Below are 25,250 nucleotides of genomic sequence, written 5' to 3' on the forward strand. Positions count from 1 at the left end.
CTCTTGCCATGGTATGAAACATAAATATGCTTATGTGATGAGAACTGTACCAAGAATTTCAAATCTCTTGAAACCACTTGATGATGCCATTGATAACTTTATAAAACATCTTCTAGGTGATTATTCATTCAATCCAAAGAAAAAGTTACTGTTTTCTCTACCTTCAAAATTTGGTGGTCTTGGCATTATAATTTCATCAAAAATGTCGGACGATGAGTATATGTATTTAAGACGAATAACAGAATTAGCTTTACTAATAACATCAAAAGTTCGATATTTGAGCGCAACAATGATCTGACGGTCGAAATGAATTCCATCAAACTGAAAATAAGAAAAAGTTCGAGGAAGAATTTAGGAAAATACAAGGGTCTTCTTTTGAAAAATTTAAGGCGTTAGAAGCATCCCTAAACACTAGATTATACATTTGGCTGACATGATTGCCTTTGGAGATGCGCTACACATAAGATATGGTGTGCGTTTGTGGCGTTGCTTTCAACGTAGCACTTGCTTTTACGTGCCCAAGAGGTGAATTTTTCATCAGCCGACACAATGATATTAGAGATGTCACTGCTGAAATACTAAACAAGACAGACGTGCTATGAAGTAACGAAACTACCATTTTTGCAGCCACTAACTGGTGAATCTTTTTGGAAAGTATCAACGCTGACAGGAGATGATGTGCGTGCTGATGTTTCAGCAAGAGGTTTTTGATTCAGGGGCAAATGGCGTTTACTGATGTTAGGGTATTCAACCCATTAGCCAAGTGCCACCAAAGCAACCTTTTGATGCCGTTCACAAAAAAATGAGAACGAGATGAAAAGGCATTATAATGAGAGAATCATTGATGTAGAATTTGGATTGTTTACGTGAGTGCAGGAGGTTCTTCTCTCGTGCTACAGAACTACTATCCAAGAAGAGGAACAGGAAGAGGAAGAGGAACCAAAATCTTTAGTCAGCTGTCGGCTGAAGACAAAACTTTTCATGGATTAAAGCTGGTGTGTGTGACAAGTATCCAAGGAACACGTACTTCGCGCGGTCAAGTTTTCTTGGAGAGTACCGATATCAAACTCGCCGCAATCGATTCAAGAGCCAACAATGAATAAATATTGTAACGTCAACTTTTCGTATTAAATTGTTATCCTTCCATGTTTAACACCTATGTTTGTTTTAAATGTCATTATTGTTTATTATAATGTTTAAAAAATATACGTCTATGAGCGAAAAAAATTATAAATAAGATTAGTAAAGCCATTGCATTGCAGTTATGACTTCGGGGTCAAATAACTTGGAGACGGGTGGAAATAACTGATGTAGGTCTCTAGGGATTAACTGGGACCAAAATGTGACCAATTTTCTACAGCTGGGTCAACCCACCCGTTTCAAAACAGACGTGTTAATGACGCCATTAATAAACCTTTAAATATCTCTTCAAATCTCTGGAAATCACTTGTTCCTATACATTTTCTTGGCAGCATTTCAAGCTCTCCACAATAGAGGCAATGGGTAAACAAATTCTAAAGAACAAATTTTTGTTTAAAAGGGTCTTTCCTGACGTCATCACAATTAATTGCTAAAACTATTTGCTTAGCTCTTTTTTGCATGCAAATTATACACAGGATGTTATACATTATACGATCCCAGTGAAAAAGGTTCGGTGTGGTGTGTTTAGCTACGGAAACAACGTCCATTACAAAACGACATTTTTAGTTTGCCAACATTTTGTCACAAACTTCTACTTTTGTTGTTTTTGTGTTTTTGTTTTGTTGTTTTGTGTTTCTTTAGTCCGCTGCAACGCTCAGCAAGTTGACAATAAATCGATGGTTGAAGTTAAAGATGAAAAAAATCCTAATGGTGAGCATTGATATTATTAGTCTGTCTGTTTATCTTTAATTTTTTTTTGTGCTGTTTTCTTGTTGTCGTGTTTCGACGTTTCTATTTTGGATTTTTCTTAACCAGCTTTTTGTTTTGCTAAAGATTGGGTTTTTCTGACATTGATTTTGTTTTGTCCAGGGGATTTTATCATTTCATATTTCATTCGGGTAGCGAGTTGTTTGAAATACAAACGTGTCCATTTTTTGACAGCTAGTTTACACCGGTTTCTTACGGCAGCCGAACTTTCATAAAAAATAAATAATAATACGCAAGAAGTGTGGGAGAACCGAAAGAAGAAAGAAAGGAGGTTCTTATTTTTGTTGGTATTTAGACATTGCTCGTTCAGATTCGTATCAAAACATATTTTTAAAGGCTTTTTATGCTTTTGGATTTAGGTTAGCTAGTTCGGCAAGTCAAACTGTTTTTTTTTTCTTTCTATAGACTCACATTTTTATCTTAATATTTGCAAACAACACATGAAGCCATATATTTTTAATTGTTTTTTAAGGAACAGAACAATACCAATCGAGAGTATCACGAGCTTCCCCTGCCTCCTTGCCCCGACAAGCCGGTCAGAATGTAGATAAATGGAAATAGTTCTCCCTGGAGTGTGCGAATTCTCAAGGAGATTCTACAGCGTACAACAACTTCGCAGACAGGGTTTCCTAGAATACAAGATCTTAATAAAAAGATTGAAATCCAGTCCTATCCCTTCTTTCCGCTCTTTAGTGAAAATCCTATTTAACGCCCTACATAGTTTCAAAGTCCCGTTCAAGCTGACAAAAAAAATTTTTTTAATTTTTTTGGCATATTCGCCTCCTGGCTACATTCTCTTTATTACTTTTTCAAGGTTGATATATATAGTACATTACCTAGCTAAGAAAAGAATTTATTATATGGTAGACGTGGATTTTTTCTTCAGCATAAGGTATCGCTAATCACAATCATATATCCTCTGTTAAGTTCTTAAACTTTAGTCCGCAGATGACCGTCACTATGAGATTTGGCACCAGGTTGTCTATCGGCAATGCTATTTGGGAAGTTTTTGTTACAGTGTAATTCTTTGCGTTTTTTGTGCTATATTCTAAAAACGAATCTACAAAGATGACTGACAGATATATAGTAAATATTTAGTAGATAAGTGTTAAGGTTTCTAGAATGTCTTTGTAGTATCTCCCTTAAACGCGATTGTGGCAGTGTTAAATTTGTTCTGCTATCGCAAAAATGCGTTACCCATATGCAACTTCTAAATTATAGCCTAATTTAGTTATTTGTTCCAAGTAATAACTATTACAGAATAAACAAATTCGGGAGCCACGTTTTCATGCTTGGTTTTAAGATTATATCTCGACAGAAGGGAAAATGACCAATCGGGTTTAAGCTTTTTCACTTTTTTCCAAGCATTTTGTGGTAAAACACGAAGATAATTATTTACAAATTTGTTGTCCCTGCTTTAACGTAAACCTAAGATAAGAAATACATTTCCTAATAAAAACATCTGAGTAATTTTTAGCTTAGCACGACGCTATGTAGATAAACAAATAAGTTACTAAGTCAAAAGTAAGTTATTGTAAAGAAAGTTTTAGTTTCCAACAATTTGCAAGTCAATGGCTCTAAAAAATGTTTTTATTTCAACAGATTTCTGCAAAGGTAAAGAAGATGGAAATTATGCAAACGTTGCAAAATGTACAGCCTTTATATCATGTGTGAATCAAAAGCCTTACTTCAAAACCTGTTCAGATGGTCTTCTCTTTAACGCAAAAATCAACCAATGCGAATATCGAAGCAATGTAAACTGTGATACTAGGATGACAAATAACGAAGGGACAAATCTTAGTGGCGGAGGGAATAATACCGAACCTATGCAAGATGGTATGCTTTTCTTGTTGCTGTGGCTGTTCTTTTTGTTATTTGCTTTTGTTGTCGTGTTTGTTTTGTGTTTGTGTTTTTGGTTTTGGTTTTGTTTTTGCTTTCCATATTGTTGTTGTTGTTGTTGTTGTTTTTGTTGTTGATGATGATTTTGTTGATGGTGATGGTGGTGGTGGTGATGGTGGTGATGGTGGTGCTAATAGGGTGGTCTATTTCTTTTCTTTCAGGAGTGTGCAAAACCGATGGGCGAGTGTTTCAAAGAAAGGAGAAGTTTAGAGATAAAGCGTGTACTGCAAGATGCAAATGCGAAGGCCCGGATTTTCATTGCGTGTCCTTATGTCCCCCATCACTACCAAATTGTGGAATTGAAAAATATTTTGAAAAACAGGTTATGGTTTCACAAGACCCACTGTGTTACTGCACGTATCGTTTCTGCTCCGCGAAGTGACGAGGTTTTCTAGGTTGAAACAAGCATTTTAAGTTATAATTGAGGTTGCGAGATATCCAATGTTATTGTAACGGAAATATATGTATATATTGACATTAAAATTGCTGTGCATTCTCTTTGGAAGTGGTTGAACTGTCCTAATGTCTTAATATTATTCATCATTATCATGTAAAATATCTCCAACGTGATTGGCTAAGAGGAGAGACGTAAATACAATACCTCATATTCTACATGTAAAATATAACCGCGTAAAGTTTGAAGGGGACCGGGTATTTAGAGATAAAACAACTCAGTTTAAAAAAAATAATTGAAAATTTGTAAAAGGATTTTAAATGTTATTAAAAAAAAAGATTTTGAAAACGCATCTGTCATATATGTAAACAAATATTCTTGTCTTTAATTTTGTCTGTCCATGACATGCAAATTTTGATTGACCACAAATTTCTACGTGTTCATAAAAGAACGTCCGCCGTTAGGAGTGTTCACTTTTCAAATTTTTTTTATCATGAGGAAACAGTTGATGTACTTAGGATTGGTTTTAGCTCTACTATCATACTCCTTCTTAGTAAACAACTTTCAACAGCATTCCAAGAATTCTTTTTTCCTTCGTTTGAACAAGTTTAAGTGACTATAATAGGCAACTATTTCAAGCTGAATTGTTTTGCTGATGAGTTTATGTTTTTTTTTTTTAGCATATATGGATTCAAAAAGAATATATGATCAAGATAACTCTCACGAAATTTGAGTTATGTGCGGTGCCCTGAAGTTTGGTGTTCACCTTGCCCAAAAAATTCATTGCAAAACCACATCACGACGTATTTCATGTTAATGTGCCACGAAATTGTTAGTCTATTGCGTTAATTTTTTAGGCAATGGAGAATGAAGAGTGTCCATGTTTCATCGCAAAATTGTTTCTGTAACAAGTGGTGTTTTTAAACTTCAATAAATTTCGACAACCTTTCTTTATCCCCCCCCAAAAAAGTTGTTGTAAAATGCATGTAAAACGATTAAAGTTTAACCATTAGTAGAAAACTCAATAGTTTTTGGAACGACTCCTTCCCTGGTTAAAAAATAATTAGCTTTTAAAAACTTGAGGCGCAGATGGTTCATGTTTGGTACTTTTGGGTATACGAAGGATAAGACGCAAACGAATAAGTAAGAGCAATTCCTAAAATTCAAATCAACTAGAGCAAACTGAGAATAAAAGTCACCACTGAGAACAAGCCAGCGTGGTTACATCTTACCCTTTCAAAAAGTACCAGAATTAAGTATATTTATTCGGGGGAGTCGGGTCAGTCGCACTCAACATAAAAGATTTCCCAATAATGATTACGTGAGTAAAAACAATAGAAGTAACCAATCAAAAATTACGGTTAGTATTATGAGCGCGGGAAACTCATTTGCGCCCCAGCGTAATTTTTCCCACCTCAACTTTCGACTTCTCTGTGGTAGGAAAATTTATGTTGCGTCTCCTGGCCATTGTGCCGTGAATTGTTTCTCTGTCGCAAATGAGTCCTGATGCGGATAGTTTCGTGACCCCGACGTAGAAGGTTTGATAACATTTAGCTTGGAAGTCAGAACTTTTTTATACTTTTATGACCATTCGAAACAGCGCTAATGTTTCTACAAAACAACAACTAACAAGAAACACGTGCAATAAAATCTACCAATCTTGTACGTCAAAAAATTGACAACACCAACAGTTACGTGGTATTTGTATCATGCTCAACGTGAGAGCGCTAATAGAGCAGCGATAGATTTGTAAAAATTTGTTTTGATATTGAAAATATAGGTGAGTAAAAGATTTATAAATTACTGTTTTGTTTAAAATAATGTTAACTTTAGTATCTATTAAGGTTGCAGCAATTTGTAGGTATAAATAAGTACTCAAAGTAATTTCTTTCTTAATTTTTTGCTTCTGTTATGTACCAGTGGTGTATAAAATCCATACATCATTTAAAAAATTTAAGGAACAAAAATTTACTAAGGAAAGTCCTAGTTTACTCAAAAAGGAAACGAAACTTGGAAACTGGCAACTTAGGAAGCTCTAGCTATCGTAGTAAAAGGTTTCAAACTATGGAGAAGACAACATGATCAAATCAAAAACATAACAAACTAAGCTTCAGAAGTACCATTTTTAGTGTTTCGGGTCGTATTTTTTTACCATCATTATTATTGTTTTGTATAATTTACTATCGTTTTATAACCTCAATATTATTCAATAAAAAATATTTAAAAAAAAATTCTTGTAAAACACTGGGACCATCAATTACACAGTGTTTCTAATTAAATAATAAAATTTCAAATGTAAACCACCAGACAACCACACACGTAAAGGCAACCACACAAAAATTTTGGTAAGGTAAAAATATTTTAAGGGTAAGATATGAGCTACAATATATTTGTTGAACGTATTTACAAATCTTTGTACTGAATATGAGCGCGCGCAAAATAATTTTGTGTATTTATTTATTAAATTATCCGCGAGCATTAATAATAGTTTATTACCGTTTATAACACGTACTCGCATTCTAATTGTTTGTTACTAAAGTATATAACAGGATTACTATTAACACATTAGTTTGGATTTCAACTTACACAGTAATTCCGTACACATAATTACTTAGCCACAAAGCTTATCATAAACTATGTACGAGAAAGGGAGGATAATTATGTTTTGTTGTATTAAATAAAAAGTGTGTCATTAACAAAAGACTTCCCCAAAAATACTTTGCACTGATTTCATTTCTTCATGAAGACAGCTCATTGATAAGTGTCTTGAATTTCACTGGAAACTCCTGCATTTATAGTCAAATTTTCCCCAATCCATTTCAACTTCCAACTCAGTACTCCAATGATAAGTAACCCGAGTAATCCATGCGAACTTGTAGTACGTGTTATAAAAATTAATAAACTATTATTAATGCTTGCGGATAATTTAATAAATAAATAACTAAAATTTTATCTCGAGAACATACTTACTGCACACGCAGCCCAATAAGACTATAAATTTTTTTCTTTATCTTGAAAAAATATTTACCGCAATAATCAAAAACGAGGCTCAACTAAAAAGTAGTATTGTTTATATAAAATGCATATTTATATATATTATTTATTGTAAACCAAGTATTATTTATTTATATTTTGTGTTTTATGTTACATTATGGTTTGTCACTGTTTCTATTCTTTGTCTAGCTACAAGATAAAATGTTAGCATTCACCCCTGTTGTGTTTTTTGTTGTAGCTACAGGTAAGAATCTCCAGAAATTTGCAAATGTATTCTTTTTGTCTGCAATGTTTATGCTGTTTAGCCGATATTTTGTCACAACCTTTTTAGTTTTTTTTCCTTTTGTTGTTTTGCGTTTTTTTAGTTCGCTGCAACGCTCAGCAAGATGACAATAAACCGATGGTTGAAGTTGAAGAACAAAAAGATCCTTACAGTAAGCATTGATATAAATGGTCTGTCTGTTTATCTTTAATATATATTTTCTTTGTACCGTTTTCTTGTTGTCGTTTTTCGATGTTTCTATTTCAGATTTTTTGAACGTCCTTTCCGATAGGTAACACAAGAAATGTTTATATTCTCAATAGATCTTAACTAACAATCCTTTTGTTTTGATAAACATTTGATTTCTCGACATTGACATTTTTTCGTCAACTTATTTCCTTGAACTAAGATTGTAAAATAATCAAATTCGGAAGCCACGTTTTTATTTTTGGTTATGTGATTGGTTCTGCACAGAAGCGAAAATGACCAATCAGTTTTATCCTTTTTCACATACCTCCAAACAACATTTAGCGTGAAAATGAACATAATTATTTATTAATTTGTTGTTCCAGCTCTTACGTAAACGTAGGATAAAACTTTAACGCTATTTAGATAAAGCTACATTTGTTTAAAGTAGAAATTTTGCATTAAAAATATGTTGCACAAGATAATTGATTTATGATTGGCTTCGTTTCCAAAACTTTCAAGTTATCGCCTATAAAACTGTTTATATCTTGACAGATTTCTGCAAAGGTAAAGAAGATGGAAATTATCCAAACCCAGCAAAGTGTACAGGCTTCATATCATGTGTGAATCAAAATCCATATTTTCAACCATGTCCAGGTGGTCTTTTTTTTAACGCAAAAACCAGCCAATGCGATTACCCAAGCAATGTAGACTGTAATACTGTAATGACAAATGACGGAGGAACAAATAATAATGGTGGAGGAAATAATAACCAACTCATGCAAGATGGTATGCCTTTCTTTTTGCAATTTTATTGTTGTTGTTGTTCGTGGTGCATTTGTTGTTGTTTTTGTTGTTGCTATTGTTGTTGTTGTGGCTTTTCTTGATGCTATTGTGTCTGTCACCATTGTGGCTGTTGTCATCGTTGATGTTGTTGTTGTTGTTGATGTTGTTGTTGATGATGTCGTTGTCTTCGTTGATGGTGTTGTTGATGTTGATGTTGTTGGTGTCATCGTTGATGTTGTATTGATTTTTCAATGTGTTGCTGTAGTCGCTGTATTTTAAAACGTTTTCTCTATCTTTAGGAGTGTGTCAAGTCGACGGCCAAACATTTCGAAGAAATGAAAACTTCATCAATAAAGCATGCACGAATAGATGTACTTGTGATGGCCCTAGATACTTATGTTATTCCTTATGTCCCCCATTAGAACAAACATGCGCAAATAAAAACGACCGCGTGGAAAAACAGGTCATGGTGTCACAAGATCCTTTGTGTTACTGCACGTATGTTCTATGCCCCACTACGAAATAAAAATATTGCAATGGAGACGGGACACAAATATTTACAATTTAAATTTTCAACGAAAACTTCAAACGATCGTTTTAGGATATAACAAACACGTTTTACATACGTAACTAAAAATTTATTAAAAATAAAATAGTTGTAGAACTGTGGAAAAAATTAACAAGCTGTCTGTGTCATTTTCCTTCCATCCAATTGCCTCCATGTTTTTTCGATGGATTTTACTTTGGTTGGTATAACTTCCCAGCCGGCACAAGACGTCGTTAAGACGTCTTAAGATGTCTTTTTTAAATCTTCTGTTAAAAACCACTATTAAGATTTCTTTAATTCCTCTTCTTAAGAACTTTTTCCAAAAGACATCTTTTATACGTCTTTTGAAATAAAATAAATTCGAATCTTGTAGTATGCGCATTTTACACTTTTTTGTTTTATTATTACGTTGTAATTTTGCTTTCCTGCACTTCCTGGCGGATATTCTTCGATGAAAATTGGCGATATTTTAATGAAAGCATCAAAGAGATGCTGTACGTCTCGCAATGAATAGGTAAAGGTATAATTTCTTGTACTGTTCATGATGAAATACACTCTCCTGAATAGTTCATTTCTACTCATCTTTAATTTTAATTTTCGTCAGGATCTTCACTACTACATTCATGGCGCAAGCCAATTTAAAAGGCACGGACAAATCAGCGCTAAAAAGACGTCTTTTGAAATGCGGAAGATCTCTAAAAGACGTCTTTTAGAGCTGTTTGTGCCAGCTGGGTTCCATAGCATTTATCCAACTGTAAGTGGGAATAGGGACGACGTCGTTTTCATGTTACGATGTTTTAACATCAGCATTTTCAGGGCGTTTCATTTTATGTCGGCCACTGTTACAGATGATTGCACAAACGAGTTTACTGAAGAATTAACTTCTTAATACAAAATAGTTTTGGGCGCTTATTTGATATGAGAGAAGACGGCAAAAAACCCTAGTGACAAGGGCGGTTTTGGGCGTACAATACTTTGAAAAAAGGGTTTTGTTTGACATTTTACTCCCTTGTCGAGTATTGAAGGGCGATCATAGTAATAACATTTGTCCAATATGTTATGTAAAAACAGGGTAAGGTTTAAGCGAACGACCTGCCACATGCTTCTATATTATATTAGAAGAGAAAAGAACATTTCACATCTGGCTGATCTACTAATACATACAACGCACTATGGTATGCAAGACCTCACTGATCTTAGTGACCCTTAGGGATATGTAAAGAACAGGGCAAAAACTAAGTCCACTTTCACAGCAAATGTCCTCATCTTACGCCATTAATAAATATTTGGGATTTGCAGAAACAAGAAATGAAAATTTTATGTGAAGTTTCGTGAAGAATTTTAATGAAAGAAAGACTTTCGAGAAGAAGATTTTGCCTAAAATAATCTTTTACAAAGGTTTTAAAGAAAGGTCTGGCCCCCCATCTTCATTATGTTAGTATAGAACAGTCGTATAAATTACTGACTAGATACAACGTCCGAGAAATAATAAACAACAATTACAAACAACAGACAACGAGAAATACTAATGAGAGGGCACACCTGTCGAAACTTTGCGTCAAAATATTGACAACATGAACAGATGAGCTGTATTGTATCATGCTCAATAGCAGGGCAGTGATAGTTCCGCAATACATTTGTAAAAGTCGCTTTGATTAGAAAGCTTGGTAAGTAAAGTTTAACAGCTTATCTATATTTTTCTTTTTGTTGTTGTTGCACAGATCTTACGTTTGGAAGCTGCTGAAAATAAATCACAATTTATTCGTTGTGAAGTTAAAAAGACTAATTTATTGTAAGATAGCGACTGGTCTTCTTGTTGTTTGGAACTCTAATTATACTTTCTACGGTTAGTTTCCTTCTTAAAAATCTTTATTTTTATCTCTTACTAAGATTAATCTGACTTCTGATACATAAGGCGGTATGCAGCTCAAAATACTAACCTTAAAAAGTGGGAATGCAAATGTAGACACAGACTATACAAGTTAAATAAGGTAATTTTTTGGGTAGTGTTACTCAAAACAGAAGCTTTACCTTTCAAATCACCAATCATATTGTAACACAGTAGCTACTTAACACGTGCCAAAAGGAATGTTTCCATCTGTTTGAATATATTGTGCGCAATATTTGCACAATAAATTGTAGTAACTGGCGTACAATTCTGTACAGTTATATACAAGAAAGATATAAATAATTCACACTTTTGTTTCAATTATGCTTAAATGCGCAGAAAACAAAAAGGATATTCAATTTCTTAAAATGATTTAATGGGAACCTGCCACTAGTTTTTTCAAATCAAACTGATTTGATTTATACAAACTTGTGAGTTTTAAAGTCACAACATATTGCACGTCGTGGTTACATCTGTTGAATATCTCCTACAAATATATTGTGTAGAATTTATTACAGCAGCGAAAACTTCTATTAAGAATGCTGCGATAAAATATTATACCGTTCCTATTCTTTACTAGCTACAAGTTGAAATGTTGGCGTTCACCTTCCTTGTATTTTTTGTTGGAGCTATAGGTAAACATTTTTCTAATTTATACATTTACGCATGCGCCTAAGTGAAAAGTCGATTTAAATTTGCCGAAGTTACAGACGTTTTCCAATCAAAATTTATAAAATCGATTTTTATCGCCTTCTCTAAGAACTTGCCTTTAGGTATACCCTTGTGTAGCAATGCTCTACAAAATTCCCGAAGCTTTTCTGAAGCGGAAACGGAGACTGTGTTGCCATGATGTACCTTTTAATTTCAAACATACTTGTGAGTTAAGATCGTGTCCTTAAGTTATCATTGTGGACTAAATATGCATACTTCACGTTCATAAAGCTTACAAGATATTTCAGTGTTAGAAAGCTAAAGAAAACGAACCAACATCTACGTCCAACATTATTCAAGATGTAGATAGGATGGGGTATGAATAATGTTGGGCATAATTAATGTTTAAGATCCCAAAACTCTATGGATGACGTTCGATACGTACTTTTCTTTTGTCCACTGGTTTATTCTAGACCATGTCTGTTGATGACGTCAAGACATATTAATCTCCTTATTAGCTGTTTAGTCGGAAAATCTTTCCTCAGGAAACGGGGAAATATTTCAGCATGATCTCAGACCAAAATCCACGTTATTTCACCAACCGCTTTTAAAAGTTAATTGCATTTACACAAAAAAATTTAACTGCCTACCGAGCTTCCGGTTAAGCATTCTCATGCTTAAGCTTCCAGTAAGCTGGGGAGTGTGACTTACCTATATAAACGGTTTTCTCGGTGCCTGATAAAGATTTAAGTCGATTCAGCATAATTTTATAAATTATAATCGATAATTACTGGAACAGACAATAAACACTTTCCACATGACAATTTCTTACCCGGTGAAAAGTTTCCTGTCCTGTGCCATATGTCTAAGTAAGGCCGTTTCTTTTTCTTTATTTTTTTTTTATTTTTTGTTGTTGTTTTTAACCACTGTTTCTTAATTTTTCAAGTTCCCTGCAACGCTCAGCAAGTTGAGAATAAACCCATTGCTGAAGTTGAAGAACAAAAAAATCCTTATGGTGAGAATTGGTATTGTTGATCTGTTTGTTTATCTTTGTGGTGTTTTCTTGTTGTCGTATTTCGTTGTTTTTATTATATACTTTTTTAGCGAGCTTGCCAATTGCTAAAACTAAATTACATTTTAAATTACACTTTTACAAAAAATGGAAAAGTAAAAATCTGTTCTACTAATCACATCTATCATATCATATAAAATTTGACAAACCGTTTATGTTTTAAATTCCAATATTTGGCTACTTTTTCTCTGCATGCATAATCCGGGTTTTTTAATGTTCAGGATTTTGTAGGTAATGTTTCAATTTTATGTGCAAAACCAGAAAATATTTATATAAAGCATTTATATTAATAAGAGAACTTCAAAATAGAAGTGGAAAATATAAAAGGCGTTTCTTCCAATTTTTAAGTTGCCGATAACGCCTTGCAAAATATCAAGTGGTCAGCAAAAAAATGAACTAATTTATTTTTAACTAACCCTACGACTTTTTACACGAAAACTGTTCCAAAACATTTTTGCTCTTTTTCAACAGACTTCTGCAAAGGTAAAATAGATGGAAATTATGCCGATCCTGCAAAGTGTACGGGCTTCATATCGTGTGTGGATCAAATGACATATTTTCAACTCTGTCCAAGTGGCCTTCTATTTAACGCGACAACCAGACAATGTGATTACTCAGATCAAGTCGACTGCAATGCTGCTCTCAATAGCAAAGAAAACGCTGAACTAAATACAGATGAAAGAAAAAATCTTATGCAAGATGGTAGGTAACTTCTGATATCACTCATCTTGTTGTTGTTTTTTTTTTTTTGTTGTTGTTGTGTTGTGTTTGTTGTTGTCGTTGTTATTTTTGTTTTTGTTAATGGTGGTTGCTGTGGTGATCTGTTTCTTTTCTTTCAGGAGTGTGTAAAGTCGATGGTCGAACTTTTCAAAAAAAGCAGAATTTTACATTACAAAATTGTAACGGAAAATGCATATGCGAAGGTCCGGCATATCGTTGCGTGTCGTTATGTGCTCCATTAGGGCAAGATTGTCCAAATGAAAAATATTTAGTAGAACGACAGGTTATGGTTTCACAAGACCCTACGTGTTACTGCACGTATGTTCTATGTTCCGCAATGGGACGAGGATAATCTCGCCTGAAACAGGCATTTAAAGTTATAATTGAAGTTGCGAGATAAGTAATGTTAGTGTAACTTAAAATATAAAATAAAAGTAAAACTTCTTTGCGGTCTCTTTGGAAGTGGTGAAACTGTAATAATATTATTGACTAAGAGGACAGACATTATCACATGTATAATACGACCGCTCAAAATTGAGTGTTTAACAGAAAATTTTTAAAATTCGAAAATAATTTCGAATGTTATCAAAACAAAACATTCGGAAGCGCATCTCTCTTATGCGTAAACAAAGATTTTTGTCTTAATCTTGTCTGTCTATGACTTGCAAATCCAGTTTTAGTTTCCACATGTTTCTACGACAACAGTTATAAATTAAAATGTTCCACTAACTTTATTTATTATGTAAAAGTCACGGTAAATTAAATTTTATTGTTTGTTCCCTTTGTCTCTTTACTTTAAGTCGATTGTTGTCAATTTCATTAAAAAAAGTTTTTATTTATTTCCGCCATTTATAAAAAATTTTTACAGCAAACTTTTTGAAAAGAAGTTTTAATTTAGTTTAGTTCTTTCTCCCCACAAATATCAACCAATCTTGAAAATTTTATACATACGGTAATGAAAAAGGTTTTCGTGAAAGATCTATCGCAAAATAATATCGTAGGTGCCAAACAAGGTGAAAATCTTTCTTTGCATTTTGAGTCCATAAAAGAACGTTCGTCGTAACAAGTGTTTATTTTCAAATTTTTTCATCACGAAGGAAGAGTTTATGAACTCAGGATTGTATTAATTCGACTAGCACACTATCTTTTGGTCAAAAATTTTCAATAACATTCAAAGAAATCACTTTCTCCGAAGTGACTATAGTAGAGTCCGTAATTCGGGTAAATTAGTTTATGTCGTTTGCCTAGCAGATTTGTATTCACAAGGAATATAGCAATGCTCATATAATGCTGTTATACCGCGAAATATATAGCAATGCTATATATTTCGCGGAAATGGGTCACGAAATTGTTAGTCTATCGCGGTATATTTTTCCCGATGGAGAATGAAAAAGTTTCCATTCTCATCACAAGATTTTCATTTGAGCACAGACGGGCAAATTATGCAGATGATGGAGCGAAGCAGAGCAAAATTGCGGAGCATGTAGCAAAATATAAAAAAAATTCCCTTGTTTATACAACTAGCCCTGGCGATCCGAAAAGAAAACGAAAAAAAAAATGGTTAGAATGCTGTTGAAATTTGTTGACTAATGGGAAGATGAGAATTAAAATTAACCCTTAAATTTTACTCTTTCTCTCTGATTTAAAAAATTGAAACTTAATACTTATAAACTAGATGGGGCTTGATGAATAGACAAAATATGTCTTCTACTTGCTCCAGTCATTATTTGATGGTAAACACGAACAAACATGTGGAGAAAAAAATTATTCTGACGCCGAAAAAAAATATATATATATATACAATACTTTTTACAACAGTAGTTCTTTTTTAAACGGGCACAAAACGCGATAAAAATTATGTTCACCTTATTCGATACCTTCGATGTTTTTTAACAAAAGATTTTTTTGCAAAAACAATATATTTTTAGTTAGACAACTCGCTCATAACATTTTTAATCTCGTTAGATAATAAACTAGATATCCAACAACAAATAAAAATTACAGAAATGTCCCTGTAATATTTTGTTTTCCATAACTTAACTGACTTTTCTTTTCTTTTAACCAATCCTTCTTAGGAGGAAAAAGATAAACCATTGTTTACTCAACTGGCTAGGTATATTATTTGAATTAAGCATAGAGACATTAAGCATAGATAATAGCTAGCTAGCTCCACTAAGGTACACGAACTTCAGTAACTTCGTCATTTAACTACCAAGTTAATCAAATGCAGGAAAAATGAAGAAAAAGTTCCAGCTAAAATTTGATACTTACAGGTATGCTTTTATTTGATTTCAAATTAAAGATGTGTTGCTTCACAAAAGAAATTTTGACATAATTTCAAGCACAAGCATAAAAACTTACAAGAAATATATAATTAGCATGTTAAAAAATCCACAGGGTATCCCGTCTTTTATATATCGTATTTCGTGTTCCGGTAACACGCTTTTTTTCGCGCACAAACAGACAGAATACGGCTATCATTACAGAGATAAAATTTACGCATAAACGTGTTTCTAAAGGAAAAAAACACATTGACCAACTTATATCCATGTGATGGAGCGTCTGTATTAAGTGTCGAAAGTCGTGGCTTAAAACCCCTTCACAGTGTTATGCCAGAAAAATAGTGCGATTCAATTCTTTCTGCTTCGCGATCATGAGAATAGAATTGATATCTTAAGCGGTTGTCTGGTTGAGCGAATGCAGTGCTTGCGCGACTTTTATAGCTTCATTGAAAGCTTTAATTGCACTAGACCCCTGAATCCGCCCCCTTGCGGGACTGCCGTTAATAAAATACTAATATGAACTGTAAAGACATACCATGGGAAAATAACTGCAGTAATTATAAGAAAATATGTAACAATTAACAATTTAAAGAAAACGTCTTCTCTCATATATTTTTGCAACGCAATGGATCGTCTAGTAGAAATACAGTATTGGCAGCTTACAATTTTATTGTACAATATCGCGTCCTATAAGGTAAGCAGTAGACAATACTTTTACATCGTCAGATAAAGACAATTAATTCTGATATATATAACAACCAAATCTCGGTATAGGTTACGGGAAATAGCAAAGCATGGTTTTCCTTTGTTATGTGGCGTCATTCGTAAAGAGTGAGCCAATGACATAAATTTTTAGGACTTACGTACAGGGCACTTTGGTTACACTCATAAGCGCACGAAATGAACACATAAAATTTGGTACTTATTACAAAAATAACAATGGGTTTGTATACAAAAGAGAAAACCTCGATGTTGTTTGATGTTGTTCTTACAGGTAGCTTAGCTACTATAGTTACATTTAGGATTAAACTAGCATTTATTACTTAATACTCAGTAAAATAGGTCAAGTTTGATTATTAAACTTTTTCGCTATAGCTAGCTAGACTAAGCATGAAAGGACAAGGCTGGGCTTTTTAGCTGGGTTAAAAGTCAAAACTTAAAGAAGAAAATTACATCACATTTTTTAAGATTATACTAGCTACACATATTTTAGAACACCTGCAGGAAAATGCATTGTTCATCAAGTTACCCCATATGGCTAATATGGAAGATTTCTTCATAAGAAGCATCAGAAACTTTTTTCATGTGGATTACTTTTACATTAACAAAAATTAAAAATTTGAAGATAAACTTTTACGATTTTGTCATTCATTAGTTTTCAAATTTCTCGCTGGAAATTTTTAAGCTTTAAAACCGGTGTCTCACGGTAACTTTTTCGTTCTTATTCTAATGTTAATACATAAGCTATGCAAGAACTTTTGCAGGAAAATAAAAACACATTAAGAGAAAAAGTTTGTTATTAAAATATTATAAATAATTTCAAACGATTAGTCCCTGCAGTCATTTTGGTGTCAGCGGTATGAAAAACTATGCTAAAACTATACTAAGTAAAAGTCCTATTACTTCAGTAAAAATTGAAATAATGACTTGAAACTTAGTATTACATGTTTTTAGACCAGTTTGATGAAATGAACCCAAAAATTTTTTTTACTACTATAATAGTTTCTGAGTTCTTAATTTTGGCCATTTTTTGAGACGCCGATAAACTTTTTTTGACAGCATATCAGTTTTGACAAGCCATGTGTACAGATAACATTCTAAGTGATTCTCAGGATTAAAAATAATTCAAACAGATAAAATGTGTCCCAGGTTTAGGACCAAATGCCTTATCCAGCTCAGAGAAAGTGGAAATGTGCTTCTGAAGCACAGTGCTAAATACATAATCTAAATTTTATGCCGTATAAATACAAAGTGGTTAGAAAGTTATTTTTTTGTCCACCTGGATCTGCAACACATTTACTTTGCACTAATCGCCCAGTCTGCTGCCACTCACAATTAATTTTTGAATATCCACAGGAACTTTTTATGCAAAATGAAAAATGCTAAACAACTGTATTTGCTTTGCAGAAGTAACAATAGGCTTATCTTTATCATAAGTCCTGTGAATGTTGGTTTATGAAAAAGATATTCTTAATGCTACAAGTGCTCCACTGGATTTGTAACACATTACACTAAGTGTCCTCCTTGTGAAACAGTTTGCACTTTACTAAGTCTTAACATGAAGACTTTAGGTCTTCTCACTTCAAGCGAATATTACTTCTGGCTATACTTTCCCAAATTTTGTTATTTCATAAAAGAAAACTGAAAATCTACATAATTTATTTATGAAATATAGGTTTCAGTTTGTCGTGGAAACATGTTTACCAACATGCAATGTCTTGCATACCTAACTAGCTATATACTCAAGTCTTGAATGTTCACTGCTATGGGAGGTCCAAATAACTACCTAGCTATTTTTATTTAAAATGACAGAATGCTTTGAAAAATCTTTTGTGCAGCTAGCTACATTAAAGTAATATATTTAGCTCTTGAACTTTATCACTTATTTATTTAATAACAAATGTGCCCTGGAGTGCTGGCATGGTACTGGCTAGAGGTAGCTTAAAATCACAAAATAAATATTATCCAGATGTGACCATCCCTCATCATCAGACATCGGAAAGGCGTTTCTGTTCTTTACTTCTCATTGTGGGGTACCTCGAATTCTGTAAATCCAATGAAAAAAAATTACTTAAGAATTCCTCTTCTTTCCCTTGCACTACTCATGGCATTTCTTTGCATGCCTTCAGTTTCAAGCCACGATCCCTGAGCTTCCAACCCCGTCTTAGTCACAAGTTTCAGCGCTAGCCAAAGTGACGGACAACGTTGAGGAACTCTGGGTAATTTTGAAAAAATGTGGTTCTGCCTTATGATTTTCAAATATTTGCTGCTGATATCAGCATATTTTGGCCCTCGGGTGCCACACCTCCGTACATATAGGAGTTAATTATCTATAATAACGTTTTAAGAAATAGATTTGTGAACGCTTTTAAAGTTCTTTATACAATGTGATTCGAATGTAAGATGAAGAATATTATTATAGAACAGTTGGCAATTTTTGATTTTCCGCAAAGACAAGTTTTGAATTTGCATGATTTCTGCATTTCCCAATATCATACAGAAAGTAAAATTTCTTATTTTTTTTAAACACTTTTTATGTTCACAATCTTAGATCAGTATTTACGTATAATTTTTTTTTATCCCAGACGGAAACTTTAAAGGCAACATCAGTCACACCTTGCTTTGCTGTAGTGCAGCTCCAATTGCATATAGGATACATATTGTTTAAAAATATATATGCAGTAGAGTTTAGGTTCAGACGAATAATGCTTTTTCTTTTCGTTGGTATCGCAACGGTATTGATATTAGGTAATTATGTTGTTTTTTTCTTTCTCTATTTTGACTTTTTTTGTCCATAAATTTAAATAGTCTGATTTAAAACAAGAGTTAATTTGTTATATGCTGTAAAAGGTATACTTGTATATGTTCTGATTATACATTCTTTCAATTTTTTTGTAGGTACAAAGTCAAGTAGATTGGAAGGTTCGCGGGATGGTAAGAAATCCATATTTTTTGTACTAAATGCGATAGACGATACCTTTTATCAGAGACACTTACCGTTACTAGTAGTGTGTTTAAAAAAAGTTCTTTTGAGCACTTTTCTGAAAAAGCTGTAAAGTAACCTAACCTTTTTTATAGTTTTATTTTTTAAATAGCTATATGTAACGAAAAACCCGACGGATATTACAAGGACCCGAAAAATTGCAAGGGATATGTGACGTGCAAGAATGGGATGACATATCATCAAGAATGCCCATTTGAATTGTTTTACAATGCTGACAAAAAGTTATGTGACTTTGAAGAAAATGTGGATTGTCCTATCATTGCAGAAAAGACTAAAAAGGGTAATCCGTTCCGTTCCGTTTTATTCCGTTCCGTTTGTTTGTTCATTCGTTCGTTCGTTCATTTTCATTTAATTTCGTTTCTGTTCTTCGTTTCAGATATTTGTACAATGGAAGAACGCTCGTATAATCGTGGAGAAAACTTCGTTATTAAAGACTGCAGTGGTAAATGCAAATGCGAGGGACCCAACTACAAATGCACTCCTCTGTGTCCACCATTTGTAAGGGAATGTGAACTAAGTGGTAAATTTCGAGTAGAGCAATATCTAATGTCGCAGGACCCGATTTGTTATTGCGAAAGAAAAATATGTGAGAACATCTACAAAATGGTTTAAATGTATTTTATTGATTTTTTCGTTATATACTTCCTAATCGTTATTTCTTACAAAAAAAGGAAGTGAGTGACAGAAGGATTTTATCAACAATATTTTTTAAGTAACCTTTCACTTCCAGGTTATACATAAGATTCGCAGGGCATCTTTCTTATTTTGTCAAAACTGAAACATCTAGATACGAATATATTGAAACGTTTGCAAGAAATAGGAACAAGGTATTTGTGACAACGTTCGAATTGTAAAACCTATGTACACAGTTAACTCCCGGTAACTCGAACCTCCAAGGTACCATAAAAAACAGTTCGACTTAACGAAGAATGTTCGACTAAAGCGAAACTCCTGTTGATTCGAACTTAGACAAAAATGAGATACTAGTTCGAGTTAAGACAATTTTTTCCATATCTATAAAAGTGTTTCAAGAAAAGTTTATGGACGAATATTTTCTACTTGCCGATCCCTATGAAAAATGCGTTATTACTATTATTGCAAAAGCAGTAAATCTTGAGGATGGCGATGGCATGCAAGTGCCTGGCATTATCCAACTGTCAGAACAAAAGTGTATGATGGACATTAACAAAACAGAACTTATAATTTAAAAAAGGACTGTAACTTGTAAGGAAGTAACTTTTGTAACCTGCAATAATGAATTATTTTCTAACATTTTTTCCACTTTACCAGCCATCCTTCTGTCGCTTTAAAATTTGTTTCAGCAAATTGAAGACCCTTTTCTTTTATCATATTGCCATCAGAAGGAACATTCTGTTTTCATTGTAAAAAGAGCTATTTAAGAACAGATTTTTTCGAAATTTTTTGGCTACATTACATTTTTGGAACACTTATTTTCTATCTACACTCTAAGAGGTTCGAGTTATCCGAAGAAATTAACTTAACGGGGACCAAAAAATGTTTCGAGAAATCGAATGGGTTCGAGTTAGCAAAGTAGTTTTTATAAGAAAGTATTAAGAAATGTCCAAGGGACCGTAGTAAACAGTTCCAGCTAATAAAAGTTAGAGTTAACCAGTGTTCGAGTTACCGGGAGTCTACTGCACTTGCAAAATATATATAACAAAACATAGACCGCATATTTATGTGGTCAGTAACACCATGGTAACATATAACAGCTGGTTTTTATGTTGAACTGCAAATGTAACTCCTGAAGTTAAAAAGTACGGATCAAGCTTACCAGATTGTTTTCTATTAACCAAAGGCTTACTTCTTAGTGCAACTATAACGTACTCCATTTTTCGGAAAAAGAAGTTTTGTTTGCATAAATAAAAAAAAAGTATATTACTTCTAAATCCCTATAAAAGAAGTTTAAGTTCTCAATATCAACTCTTGGTCTTTAACGTTTTTTTTAAAAAAACTCAAAATTTGCATGCCTTTTCGCCCATTTAACAGGATCACTTGTCAACTGCTGCTTAAGCATCGATGGAGTTTGCCAATGTCGAAAAGAAAATATATCGACCTCCATTCTGAAATTTCAGAACTAGGTGGTCTCGAGTTATGACTAATGACACATGTCCGTATCTTAAAGACAAGGATTAAAGATTGTTTGGTTTAAAACATTTTTTAACTCCCACGGAACAAATTATGAATCATTGTTAAGGAATTAAAATAAATCAGGAGCTTTAGGTCAGCTTCTTTTATATGAAAACCATTTAAAATTGAAATTCTCTGTTTGTACTGTTAAAAGCCATCCTATTCAATTTTCGTAAAATATTTTCATGTTGTCATATCATGCTCTAATAAATTTGAGTTGGAAACCAATCCATTCTTCAGAATTTTATAGAAAACCCGGTAAATTAAGGCGAATTAGCTGGCGAAATTTGTCTAAGTATGTGCAGTTTTGTTTGTTTTGATTTTGCTGCAAAAAATTCGATTCGCCAAAAGTAGAAATAGTTTCTACATTTTAGCGGCGAAATTTTTAACTTTAACTTTAAATCAGAACATAAGTAATTGTGTCCATTTTTTGGAATAAATAAATCGTGTGCATAAAAAATTGGGACAAATAGTTTATTTTACAAAAAACTAACACCCTATATTTTACAGACCCCCTCCCCCTTTCTTAATGTTGAAATACCGTTACCCTGGCTTTCCAACATTAAGAAATGAGGGGAGGGTGTTTTAAAACAAATTTTAAGCTTGAATTGTCCCAATAGATTATGTAGCTACACGATTGTAGTTACTCAAAAAATAACAGTTTTGTTTTTAATATTCACAAAAAAAGTTTACATTCCGTATTTCGAATTCCCTACATGTTCCCTTCTTTCTCTTTAAAATCAAAAAGATATTTCGCAGCTAATTCACCATTCACAACACGCTCATTAGAAATCTACCTTAAAATCGCATGCTAGGCTTGCCATCTATTGCCACATAGCGTGTAGAGCAAAAAAGCGAGTGAGTACACAAATTGATCACACTGTTTACAAGGCATTGAGCAGCTGATTAACTATTGGTGAAATATGTTAACTCCTGTTATCTTCCTACTTGTTATTCATAAAAAAGACAGACGAGTTGATGAAGAAGGAAGAAAAAATGTTGTTTTTATTTCTATTTCTTGCAGTATTTTATTGCGCGGCAGGTATTGTATTTATGGTATTTCTTTATTTCCTTATTTTTATTTGACATTTCATGCATTTTATTTGTTTGCAATTCAGTTTTATAAGATTGTTCTTTAGTACAGGCCATACCAAAACACTTCACTGGCTGATTTGAGAAAATTTGGGGGGTTCATAATACCAGTGGGATAAAATTATTTTTCTAATATTTTATGAATTATTGTCATTTGAGAGAATCAAGAAGTAAACAAGAAATACTGCGTCCTGAGAGAGTAAAAAACTTTATTTTCTGTAATATAAAAAAAACAAAACAAAACAAAAAACCACTATTTCGCTCCAGAGAGGTGAAGACATCATGTAGAAATGGTTTGTAGCTAGTATTGAAGGTGAAAAAATTTATCAAAAATCAAAATAATGATGTCTCATTAACCGCAAAACCAACCATTTCTAAAAACGCCGTTTTAACCATACCGTAAGGGAAAAAGTACACTTTAATCGCAAAGCGCGACGTACTTAGCGTTGCGCAGTTGTACGTCGAAGCGGCACAATATCCACTGGAAACAAAAATGCGCGCACAAGCCCAAAATGTCGGCGACTTAAGCAGATTCATTGGTCGAAAGAGAAAAGCACTCTTAAATTTTGCGCAATATTGAAACTTTAAAACGTGCGCGTTGAACCGACGTAATAAAAGATAGAAGTGGACTTTTCCCTTAATGATACGAAACAACATTTCTCATACCGTCCGGACTATGCCAGTGAAGTCACACTACCTGGCAAATTATTTAGCCTGTGTATACTTTAGATGCAACGACTTGTGATCCAGACTATCAGAAAATTGGTTGTTTTAAAAGAACACCAACTCTATTACACGATTTGTTGGTGAATGATCGAGACCCTACTCATGCTAACTTCTCTGGACAACTTATCAATTGGAACGACTATGGAAATTATCTACACAGGTAAAGCTGTGAATTTTGATCTAAAATCAATTTTGTATTATTTGTGAAAAAGGATTAAAGATTTTTCTAAAATAATTGTTTTTAGCAGTTTTCTATCGGGACATATCGATTTTGTTTTATCGCGATTCTGTCTTTTAGCTTAGCATGTAAATGCTCAGAGAAAGTATCACTATCGATTTTATTTTATCGCGATTCTGTATTTGATCTTAGCATGTAAATGCTCAGGGAAAGTACGAAAGTATCACTATCGATTTTGTTTTATCGCGATTCTGTCTTTTAGCTTAGCATGTAAATGCTCAGAGAAAGTATCACTATCGATTTTATTTTATCGCGATTCTGTCTTTTAGCTTAGCATGTAAATGCTCAGGGAAAGTACGAAAGTAGTACTATCGATTTTATTTTATCGCGATTCTGTCTTTTAGCTTAGCATGTAAATGCTCAGAGAAAGTACGAAAGTATCACTATCGATTTTATTTTATCGCGATTCTGTCTTTTAGCTTAGCATGTAAATGCTCAGGGAAAGTACGAAAGTATTACTATCGATTTTATTTTATCGCGATTCTGTCTTTTAGCTTAGCATGTAAATGCTCAGGGAAAGTACGAAAGTAGTACTATCGATTTTATTTTATCGCGATTCTGTCTTTTAGCTTAGCATGTAAATGCTCAGAGAAAGTACGAAAGTATCACTATCGATTTTATTTTATCGCGATTCTGTCTTTTAGCTTAGCATGTAAATGCTCAGAGAAAGTCTCACTATCGATTTTATTTTATCGCGATTCTGTCTTTTAGCTTAGCATGTAAATGCTCAGGGAAAGTACGAAAGTATCACTATCAATTTTATTTTATCGCGATTCTGTCTTTTAGCTTAGCATGTAGATGCTCAGAGAAAGTACGAAAGTATCACTATCGATTTTTTGCAATTGGTTTCTACGGCGAGTGCTTCGCAGGTCATGACTCGTCAATGTTTGAGCAAATGTTAAAGACAGGTCTGCTTGCATCGCAAGATTGCGTTGATGGAGAGTACGCACCCTGTGATCAATTCTCGCCGATGGAGTGCAGTGGTAAAGGACATTCAGAATACATCTACAAACTTAACAACCCTCGTAAGTTTGATTGTATTTGGTGAATCGAGACATCAGCCGCCAAACTTAATTCATAGAGCTCTTTGTTTTTGCCTATACTGCACAACACTCGATTTATAAAAGCACGGGAAAATCGCGTTTTTGTAATTTCGTAGATCCTAAAAACGCGAGAAGGGTTATTTTTCTGTGCCTTACAACCTTTTTAACATCATAAAACCTAAACATACGAACACGTAAGGCTGCAATAACGATGTCATTATTTTCTACAGGACCTTTATGGGGTCGTGAAATAAGTCACCTGTGAGCATAGTTCCTTACCATTAAATATTCATTATTTTCAATTTACCAGCCGTTCGATGTGACTTAAAGCCTGGTGATGGCGTTGGGAGTGGCGAGATATCAATTGGAATAAAAGGTTCTCTTAAGGAATGCATCGATGCTTGTTTGGACTTGAAAGATGAATTTCCAGACGTGAATGGTGTTACAATACTTTCGTCGGGTGTAGCAGAATGCTTTTGTGAGCGGGGTCAAACAGGACGAAATTCCTCCCCAAGATGGAGAAATTGTTTACTTGAGATGTAAATATGTTATTTGAAATGTAAAAATAAAAAAAACGCTAAGTTTAGTTTTTTATTCATAACTTTTTACATCATTCGAAGAAGCACAAATCCAAACGACAGAAAAATATTTACTCTAACTGCTTTTTGTTACGTTGTATAGTGTTGT

The 25,250-nt window shown here is 33.5% G+C and overlaps 3 protein-coding genes across 3 annotated transcripts; all 3 read left to right on the forward strand.

The window, feature by feature from the left end:
* Positions 1-12,202: 12,202 nt before the first annotated feature.
* On the forward strand, positions 12,203-14,190 carry LOC130621634 (uncharacterized). Its single transcript, XM_057436961.1, has 3 exons — positions 12,203-12,530; positions 13,059-13,289; positions 13,427-14,190. Exons 2-3 carry the CDS (start codon positions 13,136-13,138, stop codon positions 13,657-13,659), a joined length of 387 nt encoding a protein of 128 aa, XP_057292944.1. The 5' UTR covers positions 12,203-12,530; positions 13,059-13,135; the 3' UTR covers positions 13,660-14,190.
* Positions 14,191-16,322: 2,132 nt separating this feature from the next.
* Positions 16,323-20,583, forward strand: LOC130621633 (peritrophin-44-like). Its single transcript, XM_057436960.1, has 4 exons — positions 16,323-19,057; positions 19,208-19,243; positions 19,405-19,593; positions 19,690-20,583. Exons 1-4 carry the CDS (start codon positions 19,015-19,017, stop codon positions 19,923-19,925), a joined length of 504 nt encoding a protein of 167 aa, XP_057292943.1. The 5' UTR covers positions 16,323-19,014; the 3' UTR covers positions 19,926-20,583.
* Positions 20,584-22,390: 1,807 nt separating this feature from the next.
* Positions 22,391-25,144, forward strand: LOC130621632 (uncharacterized). Its single transcript, XM_057436959.1, has 4 exons — positions 22,391-22,506; positions 23,286-23,442; positions 24,307-24,545; positions 24,874-25,144. The coding sequence occupies exons 1-4, from the start codon at positions 22,443-22,445 to the stop codon at positions 25,104-25,106; spliced, it is 693 nt and encodes a 230-aa protein (XP_057292942.1). The 5' UTR covers positions 22,391-22,442; the 3' UTR covers positions 25,107-25,144.
* The last annotated feature ends 106 nt before the right edge of the window (positions 25,145-25,250 follow it).

The sequence above is a fragment of the Hydractinia symbiolongicarpus genome, chromosome 12 (genome assembly GCF_029227915.1).
Source record: "Hydractinia symbiolongicarpus strain clone_291-10 chromosome 12, HSymV2.1, whole genome shotgun sequence".
Taxonomy (NCBI): domain Eukaryota; kingdom Metazoa; phylum Cnidaria; class Hydrozoa; order Anthoathecata; family Hydractiniidae; genus Hydractinia; species Hydractinia symbiolongicarpus.